Here is a 22,161-nt window from a genome sequence, read left to right as displayed (position 1 = left end):
ATACTATTCAGTGATAAAAAGGAATAAATAACATGCCACATGGTTGAACCTCAAAAACATACTAAGTAAAATAAACTAGACACGAAAGACCACATATTTACAATTCTATTTATAGAGTATCTATAGAAGACAAGGAAATTGAAAAGTGGTTGTCTAGGGCTGGAGGTGAGAATAAGAGGTGGTTATCAACAGGTATAAGTTTTCTTTTTAGGTGTTCCAAATGTTCTAACATTAGTATATGGTGATAGTTCTACAATTCTCTAAACATACTAAAATTCATTGAATTGCATATTTAAAACAGGTCAATTTCATATTGTGGAAATTATATCTCAGTAAAGCTGCTAAAAAAAAAATCCCAAAACCTATCCTTAAGTAACTGAAAAGATACAGCAACTGCCACTGACTACAATGCAGTGAAAACATCCTTCTGGTAGTACTCCTGGGACTGAAAGGGATACAAAATCCATTGGGTCTTGTGGAAAACCTAAAACCCAAGTTATCTGTTAGAAAACAATAATTCTAGGGTTAAGAATTCCTGCTACATTAATTGCTTTCTTCTGTCTTCCTGATTTTATCAGGTTCTGAATGGTAAACTAAAACTATCATTTTGTTTTGTTAATAGGATAAATCCAATAACCAGTTGTATTATCAACAAGAAGAGTTCTGGGACTTTAAACAGTCTTTATACAATTTTCCCCAATGTAAGGTTCAAGCACTGAATTAATCACAAGGGCTTAGCACAGTTCCAGACACTTTGTAGATACACAGTAATTTTTGCTAAATGGAATTGGAATGAGCATGTGAAATGACCATTCTGTATTTCAATGGAACTATAAAGTTTTATGTGAATTTTTCTATAGTCTTAAAATGGTTATCCAAGTTCGAAATACTAACAACCCATAGGGAAATGTTTCAAAACAACCATTTGTTTTTATGCCAAAGAATTTCATGACCCCAAGATGGGAATACTGGTTGTTCTGCGTCACCCAGAGGTATGCAGAAATGGATGCACACAAAAGGTCACAAACATTAGACCTCTGAAAAATTAGGTGTTAAAAAAATCAATCTCTAGAGCCCTTTTAATCTCTAGATATATTACAAAGGATTCATCATAGAAATGTCTTACTTACTAAGTACAAAATAGCCCTCCAAATCCACTACTCAGAAATCATCAAAATTAAGATTCTTCATGTAGAGCATTACTGGATTTGGCTAAGAAACATAGTTAATTCTGTTCATTCATTCAACTCATAAGACACTCATACGAATATAGAATGTGAATCCAAGTTTCCTGTGAACCTGTTGCAGTGTATACTGTACTGAAATGACAAAGATGACCAAAGCTAGGTATCATGGATATACTACTAGATGTCAGTTTAAAAGCTCTTACCCTCATCTCTTAAGGTAAAACGACCCATCTGAGGGAAGTCTTTAAAGGTCTCAAGGCAGATGGTTCCTGCTGTCCTCAAGCGAGCAATGCATACTTGATCTTGTTTCACAAAACGGGGTCGGGTCTTACTTTTTTCTCCTGATTTTTTGTCTACCAAGCAGATTAAGGCCTAAACAAAAAAAGAGTATGAGAAAATTAGAATAATGCTAAATAAAAGGATCTTTAAGAACAGGTACAGAAATGAAAGTACATCAATGTTGCTGATCAGAATCATCAAGATAAAACAGTAATAAAACCGAAATAAACCAATTAACTTAAAAACAAACTCACTGTTATTTCAACTTCCTCAATACAGGTATGAATATGCAGCACCGCATTATAGCCTGGGCAGATGATGGATTTGTGCTCTATAATTACAATCTGTGAAACAAACACACACAAACATTCTTATCTTTATCCTTAGGGTAAAAAGAGATTTCAGTGTTCTCAAGTGCCATATAATATCTCAAGAATTAGTGTTACAATCTCAGTTGAAGACCAACTTAAATGATTTTTTGTTAGAGGTGATAGGTTTGTCTTTAATTTTGTTCACAGGATGGGTCAGGCTGCCTGACCTCAAAGCATGAATTTCAATATCCTATACTCTATTTATCTTCTTGGCAAGTGCCTGGTCAACTTTAAAAACAAAGCAGGCTGGCCAGCTGCAGTGGCTCACACCTGTAATCTCAGCACTTTGGGAGACCAAGGCAGGGGGCCGGGGAATCGCTTGAGGCCAGGAGTTTGAGACCAGCCTAGCCAACATGGTGAAAACCCCATCTCTACTAAAAATACCAAATGACCAGCCAGGCGTGGTGGGTGTCTGTAATCCCAGCTACTCAGGAGGCTGAGGCAGAGAATGGCTTGAATCCCAGAGGTGGAGGCTGCAGATGAGCTGAGATCATGCCACTGAATAGAGAGACTCCGTTTCAAAACAAAACAAAAGACAAGCAGGCCAACTTACTTCTCTCTGGGAAGCCTTTCCTTATATTCCCCAAGGAATTAAGCTAATCATTACTGCTCAGAAGCTATGTAGATGTAAACTTAACCACAGCTTTATCCATTTGTCAATATCTAAGTTTCAGTAAACAACCTTAAATCTGGCATCAAAATCTAATTTGATTAGTTGTCACACCTTATAACAGAACTAAAAAATTCTATTAAGCTCACCATTCATTTATTCTGTCATTCTCCCAAGGGGGTTAGGTTAGTAACAGGAAAAACTGTGATTTCTTGTCTGTAAAGCTATGTGCTCTGAATGAGCACATAAACCATTGACTTCCACAGTAACTGTGGTCTGGTCAAAATAAATAATATTCTAAAATGTATCAAAAGATCAAACATAAAAAGGAACTTACAAAGAATACTCCTTATCGAGTAAGCACTTGTACCAGCTTCAAGGCCTTGCGTGTACCTATCATGTATGAGGTACCTATTTCCATTCCCCTTCTATACACTTAAGCTGGGTTAACTGGCATATCACCAATAATCAGGACAAAAGGCACTGACATACTAATTTCATTTAGACATTAAAACCCACTATGACAACAACAATAATTTGTTTACCTGGGCATCAAATGTGCGTCCAGAATGACAAAGATTATTAGGATCACAAAGTATAAATCCTGGAAGAATCTCCTCTTCTTCAATTCCTTTCAGTCTGATTTTGAGGTTTTCACCTGGGGCTACAGTATCAGTTTCTACATCATCAGAAAGTATTCCAAGAACTTCCACATTGTGCTTTAAAAGAAACCAAGATTGGAGGTTTTCTGACACATTTCACTCTATTACAGAACATAAAATGATCTGAATGTCTGCTCAATGAAGAGTTACAAGTCATATTTTTCTGTGGTTGTTGATTTGACTGTAAACTCTTATTATATCTGTATGACATAAAATCAGCCTAGATATGATCAGTGAAAATCATATCCTAGAAGTATAACTGCCAATTAAAGTATTAACGTGTTTGCTGTTAAAAGAAAGTCATTAAGAGGGGGAAGAAAAAAATATTAAAATGTCACCTTTTAAATATCACATTCTAATCATTTCCAAATAGAACACTGTATACACTAGCATTTACCTTTGTCACTTTTTCAAAATCAAAAACACAATATTTGGATTTCAGCTTTATGAATATAATTTTTGTTATGAAATTCAATGAAGGATTTAATAGACCTGTTTTCCATTACCTATCAATCTCCAAATATCAGAATTGTACACTACTTAAATGTTATCAAAAAATTTGTGCTCAAAAAAAAAAGTTAATGAACTAAGCTTTAAAAGTGTATCAGCTATTTAATGAACACGATTTCCTTTTCATGTGATGAAATGCTCTGCAATTAGATAGTAATGATGGCTACACAGCACTTTTTTTTTCTTTTTTGAGACAGTTTTTTGCTCTTGTTGCCCGTGCTGGAGTGCAGAGGCGTGATCTCAGCTCACTGCAACCTCTGCCTCCTGGGTTCAAGTGATTCTTCTGCCTCAGACTCCCAAGTAGCTGGGATTACAGGTGCCCACCATCATGCCTGGCTAATTTTCTATATTCTGAGTAAAGACAAGGTTTCACGATGTTGGCCAGGCTGGTCTTGAATTCCTGACATCATGTGATCCACCTGCCTTGGCCTCCCAAAGTGGTGGGATTACAGGCATGAACCACTGCATCCAGCATGCATAGCACTGTTAATGCAGTAAATGTCACTGATGGTAAATTTCATGTGTCACTTGTTCTTTTTCTTCACCTTACTGCCAGAGGCAGCACAGGAAGTAGTGAGGAGCAAGGCTGGCATCAGAACTTTAGGCTTCCATAAACTACTTTATTTTTGTATTAAAAAACTTTTGTTTTTTTCTTAAGAGACAAGGTCTCACTGTGTCACTCAGGCTACAGTGCAGTGGTGTGATCATAGCTCATTACAGCCTCAAACTCCTGGGCTCAAGCAATCCTCGTGCCTCAACCTTCCAAACAGCTGGGCTAAAGGTACGTGCCACCACATCCAGCTCCATGGATTATTTTATTATAAACAAGAGGTTAGGCTGGTACGGTGGCTCATGCCTGTAAACTGAGCACTTTGAGAGGCTGAGGCAGGCGAACCATGAGGTCAGGAGTTTGAGACCAGCCTGGCCAAAGTGGTGAAACCTGTCTCTACTCAAAATACAAACATTAGCTGGGTGTGGTGATGCATTGCCTGTTATCCCAGCTACCCGGGAGGCAGAGAGGTCACAGTGAGCTGACAAGGTGCTACTGCACTCCAGCATGGGTGACAGGATAAGACTCCGTCTCAGGAAAAAAAAAATGAGTAAGAACTCAACCTGACAATTATTTTCATTCAGATGTTAGCCTTCAAGTTGCAAAGATAATAGGAAAACATAGGCTTTAAAATAGAAACATTTTAGAAGATACTATTTACTCTAATCTCCAATGCACAAGGCATCAAAAAGCCAGATAATACAATATGTAAGGTGCCAATTATGTCTAAATATTACATTTGACTATGGATTCTTTTTCTAATTTTCTCTGTCTGGGGTTAGCATAGTAAATAAATTCTCACTTAAATCAACAAAATCTCTATCTGCAGGTACTGATGATTCAAGTCTGTGGTCCTGCATAAGCAACATCTTTGGAGCTGTTAGAGAAGCCCTGCCTCTGAGTTTCTTAGGAAATGGGTAATTGAGCAGTCAAAAATAACATAACGGAGGCCAGGCGTGGTGGCTCACACTTGTAATCCTAGCACTTTGGGAGGCCAAGATGGGAGGATTGCTTGAGGCCAGGAGTTACAGACTCATCTGGCCAACAAAGTGAGACCCCCATCTCAATTTTTATTTAAAAACAAAAACAAAAAAAAAGCCAGGCAGAGTGGTACATGCCTACAGTCCCAGCTACTTGGGAGGATGAGGTAGCAGGATCATTTGAAGTTCGAGGCTGTGAAAAGCTACGATTCTGCCACTGCACTCTGGACTGGGTGATAGAACAAGACCCTATCTCTTAAAAAAATATCAATAAATAGACAGGAAACAGCATTACTGACTCTTACCTTGTTTGGCATCATCACAAGCTGCTGACCTTTACAAATAGATCCTGATTCCAGCTTTCCCAGGACCACAGTGCCCATGTCCTGATGAAATGTAAAATAAAACCAAGTTTCAGACTTACAGGTGCTGTATAATAGCTCAACAGCCCAAGATGAAATTCTACACTGCTTATTCATAAAGGAAAATCATTTGCTTAAGCAGAAGGCTTAGGTTCATCTTAAATACAGTAAAAAATACTGTGACAATCTGTGTTATAAGCATATGTATATCATATTAATAATTCAGTGTGCCTACCATTTAAAAACAAAGTACAGTGCATGGTAACAAAGTATGGTACAGAAAACAGCAAAGAATTTTATGTTGGAAGATTGGAACTGTTGGTACACATTTACATTCTCCTGACCTATAGGACTGTTTCCTCACACATAAAATTGGAAAAAACAATACTTGTTGAAATTTAGAATGAAGCTAATGAAAGAATGATGTATTTGAGATGGGCAAAAATATTACATAAATTGATACTGCAAAACTTAAAATATATTCAAGTTGGAAATCCAGTTAAAATCAAAGAAGTTAGTTTATGTTTGTTTGTTTCTTTTGAGATGGAGTCTCACTCTGTCACCCAGGTTGGAGTGCACTGACACAGTCTTGGCTCACTATAACCTCTCCCTCCCAGGTTCAAGCGATTCTTCTACCTCAGCCTCCCAAGTAGCTGGGACTACAGGGGTGTACCACCACATCTGGCTAATTTTTGTATTTTTAGTAGACATGGGGTTTCACCAAGTTGGTCAGGCTGGTCTTGAACTCCTGACCTCATGATCCACCAACCTCAGCCTCCCAAAGTGCTGAGATTACATGCATGAGCCACTGCACCTAATGAGAAGTTTGTTTTTTTTAAAGACAAACATCCAGTGCTGGTGAGGCTGTGATAAAATTAACATTCATGCTAAGTTAGCACGGTATTTTTGTGATGCTATTTATCAATATCCATCAATTTTAATGAGAAAATCCTTTGACCCAGCAGTTACATCTATGAGTTTAGCATTGAGATATGATCCCTGGCTCATCGGGAAACAGCTAAAATAAACTTGTTGAATAAATTACTGTCTATCTTTACCACTTATATGTAGCCATTAAGAAAAAGATATCGGCTGGGCACAGTGGCTCAAGCTTGTAATCCCAGCACTTTGGGAGGCCAAGGCGGGTGGATCACGAGGTCGACAGATCGAGACCATCCTGGTCAACATGGTGAAACCCCGTCTCTACTAAAAATACAAAAATTAGCTGGGCATGGTGGTGCGTGCCTGTAATCCCAGCTACTCAGGAGGCTGAGGCAGGAGAATTGCCTGAACCCAGGAGGCGGAGGTTGCGGTGAGCCGAGATCGCGCCATTGCACTCCAGCCTGGGTAACAAGAGCGAAACTCCGCCTAAAAAAAAAAAAGAAAAAAAAAAAAAAAAGAAAAAGATATCAGTGCTATGTTGTTAATGAAGTTTTCAGGCCGGGTGTAGTAACTCATGCCTGTAATCCCAGAAGGCAGAGGTGGGCAGATCACCTGAGGTTAGGAGTTCGAGACCAGCCTGGCCAACATAGTGAAACCCTGTCTAGACTAAAAATACAAAAAAAAAAAAAAAAAAAAAAAATCAGCCAGACCCAGTGGCACATCCCTGCAGTCCCAGCTACTTGGGAGGCTGAGGCTGGAGAATTGCTTGAACCTGGGAGGTGAAAGTTGCAGTGAGCCGGGCTGAGATTGTGCCACTGCATTACAGCCTGGGTAACAGAGCAAGACTCCATCTCAAAAAAAAAAGTAATAATGAAATAAAGTTTTCATAACTAGAAACAAAATGCACAACAATGATTTCACCTCCCAGGAAACCAAATTTCTTTAATAATATTTTGGGTACCTTGTACTTATCCACAATTGGCAGCCTGATTGGTCCATCAACTGATCTACTGAAGTTTGGCAGATTATCCAGATACGGAATAAATGGTAATCCACTGAGAATGTAACAACAATACCCATTAAACAAAACTCAACATAAATATCAAAATGTAAAGTTACACAGTCATAACTTTAAACAGGTTATAACAATATTTTCATTCTATTCATGTATTATTTATATTCAACCAATTTCTTATCCATTTCATCTTACTTATTCCACAGAAAACTAAAAATATTACAAAACTGCTCAGTATAAGGCTTCCTCATAAACTTATTAAAATTTAGGAAAACATTTTATAGCAAATAGCCCACAGGTAATAAATTGACTATACTCTATTTAATTTTTATGCACTTTGCCAGCTATGAAACCAAGATTCCATAAAATAATTTCCCCCTTAAACATACAGTATTGGCTGGGTGCAGTGGCTCACACCTGTAATCCCAGCACTTTGTGAGGCCAAAAGGCCAGGTGCATCTCTTGAGCCCAGGAGTTCAAGACCAGCCTGGGCAACATGGTGAAACCCCATCTCTACTAAAAACATAAAAATCAGCCAGGTGTGGTGGCATGCACCTGTAGTCCCTGCAACTTGGGAGGCTAAGGTAGGAAGATCTCTTGAACCCAGGAGGCAGAGGTTGCAGTGAACTGAGATCATGCTACTGCACTCAAGCCCGGGCTAGAGTCACAGCCTGTTTCAAAAAAAAAAAAAAGCAAACCGAGAAACAGAGTCCAGCAATAAACTCTTAGATTTATGATTGTCTTATTTTCAGTGAAGGTGCCAATTCAATTCAATGGTAAAAGAATAGTCTTTTCAACAAACAGTGCATAAGCAATGTGCAAAAACAAAATGAACCTAGACATAGACTTTACACAAAAAATTACACAAAAATTAATTGAAAATACACACCTTAATGTAAAAAGCTTCAAAAATAAAACCTTTTGTGCTTCAAAGGACACCATCAAGAAGTGAAAAATGGCAACCCATAAAGTGGGAGAAAATAACTCCTATAATCATACTCTTACTGATAAGGGACTTGTAGTCAGTATTAAAAAGAACTCTTATGGCTCAATAACAAAATGACAACCCAGTTTTAAAATGGGCAAAGATCTTGGTATTTTTTTTTTCCTTTCTTTTATTTTTTTAACTTCCTGTTGATGTGTAAGATCTTGATATTTTTAAAGCCAAGGTTACAGTTAATAAATATATTTTTAGTACATCTTTTTTTTAAAAAAATTATTTATTTATTTATTTTAAGAGACGGGGTTTCACCATATTGATCAGGACGGGCTTGATCTCCTGACCTGGTGATCCACCGCCTAAGCCTCCCAAAGTGCTTGGATTACAGGTGTGAGCCACCATGTCCGGCTATACTTTCTTAAATTACTTATAAAGACATATGCTCAATAACCTGTTAACATGTTATTCAGCATGTCTTTTTGTAAGTAATTTAAGTAATAACATCCTTTTATAAAAAAGGAAAAAAAGGTTACTTACATGTACCAAGGACAGAAATCTGACTGCTCTTTGAGATTTGCTCCAGTAAGTCCTGAGCAGGGCATGAAATGAATGTCCTTTTTGGGATTGAAGCCAACTTTTTTCAAAAATGGCACTAGTTTCTCTTTACATTCTTCATATCTATGAATATTTATAAATAATTCAATTATAAACAAAGAACTCTAGTTTTCTAAGTAAACAGATTAAGGTTTAGAAAAACCCTAGAGAAAAAGGGGTACAATAACAAAACCATCCTAATTCCACTAACATAAAATAACAGACATCTATGCTTACCTCTCATTGCTCCAATTTACAGTTGGATCATCCATCTTATTAATTAGCACAATTAAGTGTTTTACACCTGCTGTCTTTGCCAACATTGCATGTTCTCTTGTCTGTCCTCCTTTTTCAAATCCAGTTTCAAACTCTCCTTTCCTGGCTGAGATGACCTAATGGCAAGAAAGGAAATAGTTTAGTCTTACACCTTCAGGCATACCCTTATGGCAGTAAAATATCTTTCCTTTCACTTTGTTTTTTTTTTTTTTTTTGCAAGGAAATAGAAGCAAATGAGTTATGACATACCTGCTTTTGAATGTCACAAATCAAACAATGTCTAGATGCTTCCAATCCCCGACATTCCCAAAATCTAGTATACCTGCATATTTTAAAATTCCAACATTTGCTTTCTAACCATTGTAACTACAAGGGAAAAAAATTTGTGATCTAGTGCCAGTACATTGTGAAAATCACAGAATGACTGATGACCTTATGAAACAGATGGTTTCCTATTCATTTTTACACATGGTGCCTAACAGTGGGCTTGGCATTTAATGGACACTAAGTTCTGACATGGTAATAGATAAGAACAACAGGAGAGAAAAGGTGAAACATATTTTCTGAAGTAAATCAAATTCTGAAGATTTCTGGAACAGATTAGTATGATGAAAACTGTGACCGTGTACATCAATTTATTTCACTGCAACCTGAATTTGAGCTTTTGGAAGATAAAATTTTTAAAAGACAAATTAAAATTTAAAGATATAAGCAGGGCTGCTAAACAATATACAGATGGATTGGAAATGTCTTTCTTACCAGCACAGCCAAATCAGCTTGAGAGGCACCACCAATCATATTTGGGACAAAACTCTTGTGGCCAGGGGCATCTAGAATTGTGAAATGCTTCTTTTCGGTTTCAAAATAGGCACGACCCACTTCTACTGTTTTACCCTTGTCTCGTTCTTCCTGATTTGTATCTAAGGCCCAAGACAAGTACCTGAAATAATTTCAAAAATAAAAATAATATTCCTAAGAACATCAGAGTTTTTAGGTTATTCTTCATCATTAAAGATATAATTGATGACATCCAGCTTTATGTCCACCATACATCTAAATCATGAACAGGATTGGTGAAATGAAAATTGAAAGAATAGGGCTGGGTGTGGTGGCTCATGGCTGTAATCCCAGCACCTTGGGAGGCAGAGGCAGACAGATCACCTGAGGTCAGGAGTTTGAGACAAGCCTGGCTACCATGGCGAAACCCCATCTCTATTGAAAATACAAAAATTATCTGGGCATAGGGTACACGCCTGTAGTCACAGCTACTTGGGAAGCTGAGGCAGAAGAATCACTTGAACCTTGGAGGTAGAGGTTGCAGTTTAGCCGAGATCACGCCACTGCACTCCAACCTGGGCAACAGAGCAAGAATTTCTCAAAAAAAAAATTGAAAGAATAAAACTGGTATTATATTGATTCAAACCCTTACAACTTTTATATAAATGGTCAATTATACAGTCTAGAACATTATTTATAAGTTCAACATACACAGAAAGACTAAATACAGATGCCATTGTAACTTCAAAGGAAAAAAATTTGTGATCTAGTGCCAGTACATTGTGAAAATCACAGAATGACTGAAGACCCTATGAAACAGATGGTTTCCTATTCATTTTTACACATGGTGCCTAACACTGTGTGTTAAGTGATAATGAACTCCCTTATTACTTCATTTTTTTGTTTGTTTGTTTGTTTGTTTGTTTTTTGTTTTTTTGAGATGGAGTTTTGCTCTTGTTACCCAGGCTGGAGTGCAATGGTGCAATCTCGGCTCACCGCAACCTCCGCCTCCTGGGTTCAGGCAATTCTCCTGCCTCAGCCTCCTGAGTAGCTGGGATTACAGGCACGCGCCACCATGCCCAGCTGATTTTTTGTATTTTTAGTAGAGACAGGGTTTCACCATATTGACCAGGATGGTCTCGATCTCTCGACCTCGTGATCCACCCGCCTCGGCCTCCCAAAGTGCTGGGATTACAGGCTTCAGCCACCGCGCCCGGCCTTATTACTTCATTTTTATAATGGCTGTCTTGGGACAGAGTCTTGCTCTGTCACCCAGGCTGAAGTACAGTGGTATGATCTTAGCTCACTGCAACCTCCGCCTCCTGGGTTCAAGTGATTCTCCTGCCTCAGCCTCCCGAGTAGCTTCGGTATTACAGGCACCCACCACCACGCCTGGCTAATTTTTGTAGTTTTAGTAAAGACAGGGTTTCATCATGTTGGCCAAGCCTCGAACACCTGACCTGAGGTGATCTGCCTGTCTCGGCCTCCCAACATGCTGAGATTACAGGCGTGAATCACCACATCTGGCCCAATAAAACTTTTTAATAAATAAAAAATAACTGTCCTCAGTTATTTTTCAAAAGTCAAAGCTACTAACCCATCATGTGGGAGTCATGGATACCTGCTAAACATTGCTTCAGTATTACACTGCCAAGCAAAAATTTATGTAAATTCAAACCATCCATAATCGTAGGCATTAATTTAGATTACCTCATCATCTGTATTTCATAGTATGAACTCAATTTTTTACAACAAAATTGACTAGGATTTTCTCCTTATTATAGAGGAATATAATTTTATTTTTTATTTTATTTTATTTTTATTTTTATTTTTTTGAGACGGAGTTTCGCTCTTGTTACCCAGGCTGGAGTGCAATGGAGTGATCTCGGCTCACCGCAACCTCCGCCTCCTGGGTTCAGGCAATTCTCCTGCCTCAGCCTCCTGAGTAGCTGGGATTACAGGCACGCACCACCATGCCCAGCTAACTTTTTGTATTTTTAGTAGAGACGGGGTTTCACCATGTTGACCAGGATGGTCTCGATTTCTTGACCTCGTGATCCACTCGCCTCGGCCTCCCAAAGTGCTGGGATTATAGGCTTGAGCCACCGCGCCCGGCTATTTTTTAAAAAATGACCATCAATATCTCACTGAGATAAGGCTTGCTAACTTTTTAAAAATAAAAGTAATAATAATGTTAGAAAATAGAAAAAAGTCGACTCTCTCACCATTCAAAGGCAACCACTGTCAACAATTCCATTCCATTCTGTTTCCAGCATTTATTTACATATGGTCAGATCTTAAGTACAGTGACATTTTCTCCTTTTCCCCCAAATGCCACCACAATGCAAGTTCTATTCATGGTTACTATAAATTGTGTAAATGTCAGTTTTTAGTGGTTGCAGAATGACCCAATTAAATGTATGGTTTATAATACTGTTAAGTCTATCACCAGATGTATGGATCATTTCCAAATTTCCCAGTGTAAGTTATTAAGTCGTTAGGAACTAATCTACTGTGTATTATGAAGACGGGAAATTTCCTTTGCTATACCATTTTAGACTTCAACAATTTATATTTTAAAAGGCTACAGAAGCACTAAGTAGGCATCGTTTCCTTAAACGTAATTTAATATTAGTGTCATAAAAGTGTACTATACCAAGTTTCTCTGTTTTTCTCTTTAGCTTCTCTTTCATACTTTTCAAGTGTCCTTTTGTCAACCATTCCAGTCAAATACCTGAAAACATTTAAAGAATAACATAAGTAAACTACTACAAATTACTCAGTGGAATGAGAAAAATGTTAAAATTGTTGAGAGGACAGGGTCTTGCTTTGTTGCCCAGACTGGAAAGCAGTGGCGTGATAGCTCACTGCAACCTCCGCCTCCTGGGTTCAAGTAGTTCTCCTGTCTCAGCCTCCCAAGTAGCTGGGATTAACCATACCTGGCTAATTTTTTCTATTTTTAGTAGAGACAGGGTTTCACCATGTTGGCCAGGCTGGTCTCCAACTCCTGAACTCAACTGATCTGCCTGCCTCTGCCTCCCAAAGTGCTGGGACTACAGGTGTGAGACCCACCGCACCTGGCCACAGAATAGTTAAAGTAAAGGTACTACTGGTGGATACTAAAAGTATGGAAAGTTTAGATGAAAAAAAGGGTATTTACAGTCTGAAATTATCAGATAAAGTGTCCAGGTGTGATGGCTCATGCCCATAATCCCAGCACTGTGGGAGGATCCCTTGAGGCCAGGAGTTTGAGACCAGCCAGTGCAACAGAGTGAAACCATCTCTACAAAAATATTAAAAAATTAGCCAGGTGTGGTAATGCATACCTGTAGTCCTAGCTACTCAGGAGGCTGAGGTTACAGTAAGCTATGATTCCACCACTGCACTCTAGCTTGTGTTTAAGAGCAAGACCCTATCTCTTTAAAAAAAAAAAAAAAAAAAAAAAAAAAGGCCACGTGTGGTGGCTCATGCTTATAACCTCAGCACTTTGGAAAGCTGAGCGGGGAGGACTGCCTGAGTGCAAGAGGTGGAGGCTGCAGTGAGCCACGATTACACAGTTGCTCTCCAGCCCCTTTCTCAAAAATAAATAAATAAAATAAAATAAAGGTAAAAAACAGCCTTATAGTGGACAATCTTGACAGATGACACCTTAACCAAGTAATCATGACTAATTTCACCAGTAATAAGGAAGTTTTGATGAATAAAAATGGTTATAAGATGTTAACATCAGGGCAGGATGAATGAAGGGAACTTCCTGTACTGTTTTGCAACCATTCCGTAAATGTAAAATTATTTCAGAATATAGAAGTTTTGGTTTTTTTAGGTAAATATAAGATGGGCGTGGTGGTGCATGCGTGTAGTCCTAGCTACTTGGGAGGCTGAGGTAGGATGATCAGTTGAGCACAGGAGTTTTAAGCTATCGTGTGCTACGATCCTCCTATAAATAGCCACTGCCCACCAGCCTGGGCAACACAGCAAGACCCTATTTCTTAAAATAAATATAGTTTTATTTGTATATTTTATAGAAATGAGGGTCTCACTATGTTGTCCAGGCTGTTCTCGAAGCCCAGACTCAAGGCTTCCGCTTTGGCAGTGGTATGAGCCACCATGCCCAGCCAAGTAAATTTAAAAATAAAATTAGGCCGGGTGCAGTGGCTCACGCCTGTAATCCCAACACTTTTGGAGGCTGAGGCAGGTGGATCATGAGGTCAGAAGATGAAGACCATCCTAGCTAACACAGTGAAACCCCCACCCCATCTGTACTTAAAATACAAAAAGTTAGTCGGGCCTGGTGGCAGGCACCTGTAATCCCAACTACTCAGGAAGCTAAGGCAGGAGAATCATTTGAACCAGGGAGGCGGCGGTTGTAGTGAGCTGAGATCACGCCACTGCACTCCAGCCTGGGTGACAGAGCAAAACTCCGTCTCTCTCTCTCTCTCTCTCTCTCTCTCTCACAGACACACACACACACACACACACACAGAGACACACACGAAAGTAAATTTAAATATAGGTACCACAGAAAAGAAAAAAAAATTGTAACAATGTTGTCTAGGCAATGAAGTCTTATTAGTATTACTTGTCAAAATGAGATCATAGTTTTAGAATAGTTCTTTAATAATGCATACTTCCCTTGACTCAATCCAAATCAAAGCCCTCCTTTCCCTATAGCTTTCATTTGTGTTTTCCATGTAAACATCCATAGTGCATTGCACCTAAGCATTTGCATGTGGAAACCCTGTGTGATGCCACCAAAAATTACAGCCTATCACCAAAACATACACACTGTCCTGAATCATAACATTTAATGGATGTGACAGGACCTTTGTTTAACAGCCTGTCTTAGGGTCTCTGTTGTGGAAATGTTCAGAAGTAACTGGCAATATTACCAATGATGATTAGTCAGGTGTAGTTAATCTACCTGTACTGGATACAGGTAGTTAATCACACCTGTATCCCAGCACTTTGGGAGGCAGAGGTGGGCAGATCACTTGACCTAAGAGGTCAAGACCAGCTTAGGCAACCTGGCAAAACCTTACCTCTACAAAAAGTAAAAAAATTAACCAATTAACCAGGCCTGGTCACATGCACCTGTAATCCCACCTACTTGGGAGGCTGAAGTGGAAGGACTGCTTGGGTCCAGGACGTCAACCCCCCAAAAAAAAATTATTTAGGAAAGATGATGGCATGCCCTCTAGGCCCTATGATTACACAGTTTGAAGAAATGGGCCTAATTTAGAGAACCAATTAAAACTGTAGGATTCTTTAATTATCAAGATTTGTCAATACTAAAATGCTTTACTAGAGGCTGGCCATGGTAATTTCATACCTAGAAAATTTCTATAATATGATCAAAGAATTATCTTAGCATGTTAGCTGGTCTATATCTCTTTTATTAAATCCATAAACATTTAAGGAGCTGATGAATGAGGAAAAAGCACTTCCCCCATTCACCAGTTTCAAGAGATGATTTTTGTTATTCCCATATATGTTACATTCAAAGCAGACTAAGATTTCCCATAATCTAGGGTTCCAAGGGTTCTATGTTCATTTTTTATTTTTTAAAAATGTAAAAAGCTTTCAGAAACACATTTAACACTAGCAATAATCACATTACAAAAACTACTTTTTTTTTTTTTTTTTTTTAAAATTAAAGTAGAGACAGAGTCTCACTGTGTTGCCCCGGCTGGTCTCAAACTCAAATCTCAAATGAAGTGATCCTCCCACCTTAGCCTCAAAATGCTGGTATTACAGGTGTGTTCCACTACACCAGGCCAAAAATCACTTCTTAACGTAAGTATTACCTACCAGTAATTTTATTATTAATTTTTCCTGGGGGGACCCTTTTTATCTCCTTTGTGTGACTGTATGAATGTTTACAATGCCTAAAATTCAATCACACTAACTCTGTTATTTAACAAAAAATACAGACTTACATTATTTGTCCTCCAATAGTTGACTTGCCAGCATCTAAAAGTAAGATAAACATGCAAACCAGATGTTAAAAACAAAAACCAATGGCTACATATGCAAACAACAGCAACCTTTAACATACATAATTAAATCTTCCAAATGAATTGGGGGCATAAATCCCAGTTCGTTATCCTTCTCCTTTTGAAAATGAGGCTCAAGGATGGACACAGTGGCTCACGCCTGTAATCCTGGCACTTTGGTAGGCTGAGTGAGGTGGGCGGATCACCTGAGGTCAGGAGTTTGAGACCAGCCTGGCCAACATGGTGAAACCCCCTATCTCTAGTAAAAAATACAAAAATTAGCTAGGTGTGATGGTGGGCGCCTGTAATCCTAGCTACTTGGACAGCTGAGGCAGGAAAATTGCATGAACCCAGGAGGCAGAGGTTGCAGTGAGCTGAGATCACGCCATTACACTCCAGCCTGGGCCACAAGAGCGAAAAGAAAGAAAAAAGAAAATGAGGCTCAATAATGACTTAGAAATACTTTACTGATAAAGGAAATACATTTTTTTTTTTTTTGAGACGGAGTTTTGCTCTTGTTACCCATGCTGGAGTGCAATGGCGCGATCTTGGCTCACTGCAACCTCCGCCTCCTGGGTTCAAGCAATTCTCCTGCCTCAGCCTCCTGAGTAGCTGGGATTACAGGCACGAGCCACTATGCCCAGCTAATTTTTTGTATTTTTAGTAGAGACGGGGTTTCACCATGTTGACCAGGATGGTCTTGATCTCTTGACCTTGTGATCCACCTGCCTCGGCCTCCCAAAGTGCTGGGATTAGAGGCTTGAGCCACCGCGCCCAGCCAGGAAATAATTTTTTAACAGATTACTCTGGAAGCACAGGGGCAGCAGAATATAAATTCCCCAAGAGGAGTTTCAGAGAGCAAAAGCAGCTGAAGAGCTGTGAACTACAGTTAGGTGCTTTTCTTTTCACTTACAGCAAATAGGTTATGTGGTCCTTTACAGCTTTTGTTTTGTTTTGTTTTGTTTTCACGATAGAGTCTTGCTCTGTCGCCCAGAGCTGGAGTGCAATGGTGCTATCTCAGCTTACTACAACCTTCGGCTCCCGGGTTCAAGCAATTCTCCTGCCTCACGCTGCTGAGTAGCTGGGATTACAGGCATGCACCACCATGCCCGGCTAATCTTTGTATTTTTAGTAGAGATGAGGTTTCACCATGTTGGCCAGACTGATCTCGAACTCCTGACCTTGTGATCTGCCCACTTGGACTCCCAAAGTGCTGGGATTACAGGTATGAGCCACTGCACCCTGCCACGCCTTTACACTTTGAAATTTGTTCTTTTGTTTTTCGCTAAACCAGCAACCTGGCAAGCAACCAGAAATTACCCCAAACTATTGATTTTCTGCTTCACACAAAATTAAGCTATCTAGTAAGATCAATCCCATTAAAATTAACTGAGGTTCATATTTTAAAAAGGCACATTTTCTAAGGTATTAATTGATGTCATACTATGCTGAACCACCATCAATGGTCAATAGTCTAATTATATGTCATGTACAATCTATTGAAAGTTTTCTTCCAGCACCTATGCCATTACATTTTCTTGAAGTTGATGCCTAAACATCAAGAAAAACTACTTGCAAGTTTTTGCCAGCTAAAAAAAAATCCAGCAAGTTAAAAATCAAGACACTTTCAATTAACTCACTTCAGTTTCACTAAACACCTCCAAGTAGCTAAAAAGGATGTTCTTGGTTTGATGTACCAGTAACTTTAATTGCCATGAGTGCAACTCACCTACATGCCCAATGAATACTACATTTACATGCTCTTTCTTAGGAGCACCAGGCGGTGCAACCACAGACTTAGGTTTTGGGATTTCCTCTTCCTCCTCCATCATTTCATGTGTACTTTCCTCTGGTGGCCTTCCATCTCCCAAGGAACCACTCCCTGGCTCTGCTTCACTTATTTCTTCTTTGTGCTCCCATGATTCTTCTGGGGACATTTCTGTCTCTCCATTTTCTACTGAAGGAAGACATTTTAACTTAGTATTCTGAAAAAGACTATAATCTATACTTTAAAATACATAATTTAAAACAACAAATGGAACTTTGTATATATAGTTTCATTTTCTAATGCCTAGTGACACAAAAGCAGGAAAACCTCTTTCATAACAGAAATGGTTGACAGCTTTCAAGGCAGCCTCACTGCTAATATCAGATCAGAGAACACTGACTCATAGGCTATGAAAGATTGTTATTTTAGCAAAGCTTCATTTTCATAAGGACAAACAAAATGTAAACAAGAGTTCTAACATTCCCGACAGCCTAATTATTTCAGTGTTGAGACACCCTGATAATAGGAAAAAAAAGGAAAGAAATCGTGACACAGGAAAAGTATCAAAGGATTTAGGAGGTATTTTCTTTAAGTAATAAAACTTTGGCATCAACTCTAATCACCCTGGGAACATAAAACCCTTAACCATATAGTTATAAAAAGGAAGAACATTTTTCACCAAGAAAATGTAATGCGCATGGCTAACGCCCTTTTCGGCCTTAGCCCACCTGCACCCAGGTGAAATTAAAAAAAAAAGGAAAAAGAAAAAGAAAACAGAATGTGTACAGGTATTTAAATTGACTTTAGCATTCCTCTACTCGATTGTATTTGGAATCACTAAGTTTATCAAGGCAGTGCTAGTGCCTAGTTTGTTCTGCTTTCTAAATATTAATAGCAAAGACTTAATGTGTCTTAAATGTAGTCATTACGATAATGATAACAACTTACATTTGCACCTTAAATCTTGAGAGTGAAAGAGTTTCATATTACTGTATTAATATGGACAGAAATTTCTTACCAACAGGTTCTGAAAGTTCCATGCTAACTGCTGAATTTGAACCTAGACAAGAGATTGAGATATAATATATATTTACAAAACAGTATCTAGCTTTACACACCATAGACAACCTAATGTTTTCGTAAGTAGACTTTCAGAGAGTACATTATTACCTTCACACAACGACTGCTCCTCTTGAGAGGATTCCACAGGTGCTGTTTAACAGAAATAAGTTCTATTAAAAATTGACATTTATCCATCCATTTCACTTATCTTTTAATATGTAGTAAAAATAGGAGTTCAATAACACAACAGAAGCCTCAATCAGTAACCCAGATCAATGGCAGCTAACTCAAGCCTTAAAATTAGAAGTCTCTGCTTAACCTATTTTTCAAAATTCTACCAATTACAGCCAATTTTGAAACATTTCAGTAGTTTCAATGTATTCATAAAAGCATGCTTGTTCTTTTTATTTGCTTTATAAACCTTTTCTTCACAGATACTGTCAAAGTAATAATCTGAAGCACAGCACAGATCAAATTAGAGATGTGCTCAACAAATACAAATCTACGTCTCGATTCTCTCTTGGAAATCTAGCCCAAGAAGGCTATGATTATCCCCCCTTTTGTTTTGACACTGAGTTTCACTCTTGTTGCACAGGCTGGAGTGCAATTGTGCAATCTCGGCTCACTACAACCTCCTCCTCCCAGATTCAAGTGATTCTCCTGTCTCAGCCTCCCAAGGAGCTGGGACTAGAGGTGCATGCCACCACGCCCGGCTAATTTTATATTTTTAGTATAGATAGAGTTTTTCTATGTTGGTCAGGCTGGTCTCAACTCCCAACCTCAGGTGATCTACCTGCCTCAGACTCCCGAAGTGTCAGGATTACAGGTGTAAGCCACCGTGCCCGGCCTGTGATTAGCCCTTTTTAGTATTCCATACTCATGTTATCAAAATCCCTGAATAAAAAAAATACCAATAAGATAAATGACATTTGTATAAAGCCCTAAAATACATATAAGCCCTTAAAACAGCTGCAGAAAAGGTGATTCCAGTGATGCCAATTTTTTCCTACACTAGAACTCTAAGACCAAGCAACAATACAGTTACCAGTTGTAACACTGCAAATTTATTTATGACATTACTGGAAGAGATGTAGGAGAAATACATACTAAAAGCCAAATATCTAAGTCTGCTTTTTTATTTTAGTTTGTCAGATATAGACAAACCTAAATTATACTCCAATATGAATGTACCCCTGCTTTAAAGAATCTCCACGACAGAAAAAGACACCAAAGAATTAAATCACACAAATCATGCGCAGCAAGTATGAAAAAATAATGAGAATGTGTAACCTGCAAAATCATTGCCCGGAAAGGATCAACACCAGTAAGAGTCAAGAGAAAGTGTTTTGGGCCCAACTTTCAATAGCATCAAATGTGGAGTAAAGTCATTTCCTGCCCCGATAGGTAAAGGACAACCAAGTTGTTTTTTAAGTGACAGGCTCAGATTGTCACTCAGGAAGATCTTTTTCTTGCAGCTTAAACTACATGAACTAGAGTGGGAAAGGCCCCACAGGCAGGAAGACCTGCATCACCACTGCAAGAAAGCATGCCATGGAGACAACTGAGCAATTCAACTGGGAGGACAGGAGGGCTACCCCTGACAGGAGTTGGGAGAAAGGGAGAACAGATGGTCTAAGATGACCCCAAGCTGTGGGATGAGTAGCATATTCACAAATGGGGGAAACTCATTTGAACCTGGTTTGGAAGGAGAGAGAAAATGTACTTCAGACACAATACAGATTAACCTTTCATTTTTTTGCTTTTCTATTTTGAAGAAAAGTTTTAAGGGTAAGGTAAGGAAAAATTACTCAGTTTTCAGAGAAAGCCAGGCAGTACTGAGAGTTCATAGGCCATCCTAGAAAGGAGGTGACAGGATGGGGTACTCTTAGAGTCTGGAACTGAGCTGACTCCTAGGTTTAACTCCTGGCTTATCACAAGCTGTGAATAAACTTATTCCATTGAAATTGTGGGCATGATAAACCATCTAACCAGGGAGGTCAAGGAGAGGATTGTTGAGGAGTTTATGGGAGGAAGTGAGAGAATAATTTGTTTAGTGTCAGTTAAAGAACTCCTGGCATGTAGTAGATATTCAACAAATGTCAGTGTCCACCTGCTATAAAACTACTCCAACTCAATCCTACCAATATGTACTATTAGCCAGACAAGGTGGCTCATGCCTGTAATCCCACACTTTTTCTGGGAGGCCGATGGGGGGTGGATCATTTGAGTTTGGGAGTTCAAGACCAGCGTAGCCAACATGGTGAAATTCCAGAGTTCAAGACCAGCATGGCAAACATGGTGAAATTCCATCTCTACTAAAAATACAAAAAAATTAACCAGGCATGGCATACACCTGTAATCTCAGCTATTGGGGAGGCCGAGGCAGGAGAACTGCTTGAACCTGGGAGGCAGATGTTACAGTGAGCCAAGATCGCATCACTGTACTCCAGCTTGGGCAACAAAAGTAAAACTCCATCTCAAAAAAATAATAATAATTAATATAAATAAATATGTATTAAGTATCTATTATGGGCCAGACAAGGATAAAAAAGACTCACAAATCTATATTGCGTTGGGGGTAGGGCTGTAGGTGGTAGCAATTTGCTCTAATTTTTATTGAGCCCTATGTGCCAGTTACTAGCTCACCCCACCAAAAGCCCTATGAAACAGATGGTATAATCACTACCATCTAACATACAGGCACATCAGAATCAACTGCAGGAATTTCAAAGTTATGCTAGTGCCATCAGATAGGCCCTGCTGAAAATCAGTGTACAAGTAAACTGAGCTATAATGGACATACAGTTATGATGTACCGCATATCTTCATACAAGAATATGATTGGTATGGTAGGCTTCCCTACCACTCTCAAGTGTATCCCTAACTCTTAACAGCTTTTCGAAATGAAACAGTACTTACATCTGACCACTTGGTTCCTATCACCAACTATTAGATTTACAATACAGATGGCTCCTGAACTTACAATGGATTGTAAGTTGAAAATGGGTTGGGCATCGTGGCTCATGCCTGTAGTCCCAACCCTCTGGTTGTCCAGAGGATGGGAGGATGGCAGGAGTTTGTGACCAGCCTGGGCAACATGGCAAAACCCCATCTGTATAAAAAAAATTTGCCAGAGTGGTGGCATGTGCCTATAGTCCCAGCTGCTCAGGGGGCTGAGCCAGGGAGGTCAAGGCTGCAATGAGTTGTGATTGCACCTCTGCACTCCAGCCTGGGTGAGAGAGTGACACCCTGTCTGAAAAAATACAAATAAAACCGATATATATATTTCTACCCTGTCTTCATGAACACACAGTAAACCCTTACTTGTTCATTCTACTCTGGT

General features: G+C 39.0%; 2 protein-coding genes across 8 annotated transcripts in view; one reads left to right on the top strand and one right to left on the bottom strand.

Moving 5' to 3' along the window:
• Positions 1 to 22,161, top strand: part of TNFRSF17 (TNF receptor superfamily member 17) — a 141,419-nt gene that overhangs the window by 15,660 nt on the left and 103,598 nt on the right. The window contains exons 1-2 of one of the 6 annotated variants that reach the window (XM_074382214.1): positions 14,030 to 15,788; positions 16,963 to 17,213. The exons of 3 other annotated variants lie outside the window; for them this stretch is intronic. The gene's annotated coding sequence lies outside the window, so the exon portion shown is untranslated. Of the gene's footprint in view, positions 1 to 14,029; positions 15,789 to 16,557; positions 17,214 to 22,161 lie in introns of those variants that run through there. 2 more of the 6 variants (XM_074382218.1, XM_074382215.1) reach the window with 2 other exon arrangements.
• The window catches only part of GSPT1 (G1 to S phase transition 1), a 44,290-nt gene that overhangs the window by 6,600 nt on the left and 15,529 nt on the right, over positions 1 to 22,161 (bottom strand). The window contains exons 2-14 of one of the 2 annotated variants that reach the window (XM_039477829.2): positions 18,927 to 18,968; positions 18,775 to 18,816; positions 17,718 to 17,942; positions 15,932 to 15,965; positions 12,652 to 12,729; positions 9,978 to 10,158; positions 9,180 to 9,334; positions 8,886 to 9,026; positions 7,355 to 7,448; positions 5,455 to 5,535; positions 2,993 to 3,166; positions 1,721 to 1,810; positions 1,391 to 1,559 (exon numbers count right to left, since the gene is read on the bottom strand). In XM_039477829.2, the coding sequence (XP_039333763.1) occupies positions 1,391 to 1,559; positions 1,721 to 1,810; positions 2,993 to 3,166; positions 5,455 to 5,535; positions 7,355 to 7,448; positions 8,886 to 9,026; positions 9,180 to 9,334; positions 9,978 to 10,158; positions 12,652 to 12,729; positions 15,932 to 15,965; positions 17,718 to 17,942; positions 18,775 to 18,816; positions 18,927 to 18,968 (1,506 nt within the window). Of the gene's footprint in view, positions 1 to 1,390; positions 1,560 to 1,720; positions 1,811 to 2,992; positions 3,167 to 5,454; positions 5,536 to 7,354; positions 7,449 to 8,885; positions 9,027 to 9,179; positions 9,335 to 9,977; positions 10,159 to 12,651; positions 12,730 to 15,931; positions 15,966 to 17,717; positions 17,946 to 18,774; positions 18,817 to 18,926; positions 18,969 to 22,161 lie in introns of both variants that reach the window. The other variant, XM_039477828.2, reaches the window with a different exon arrangement.

The sequence above is a fragment of the Saimiri boliviensis genome, chromosome 12 (assembly GCF_048565385.1).
Source record: "Saimiri boliviensis isolate mSaiBol1 chromosome 12, mSaiBol1.pri, whole genome shotgun sequence".
In the NCBI taxonomy this organism is placed as follows: Eukaryota; Metazoa; Chordata; class Mammalia; order Primates; family Cebidae; genus Saimiri; species Saimiri boliviensis.
Note: the sequence above shows the minus strand (reverse complement) of the source record. Positions and strands in the feature narration are given on the sequence as shown.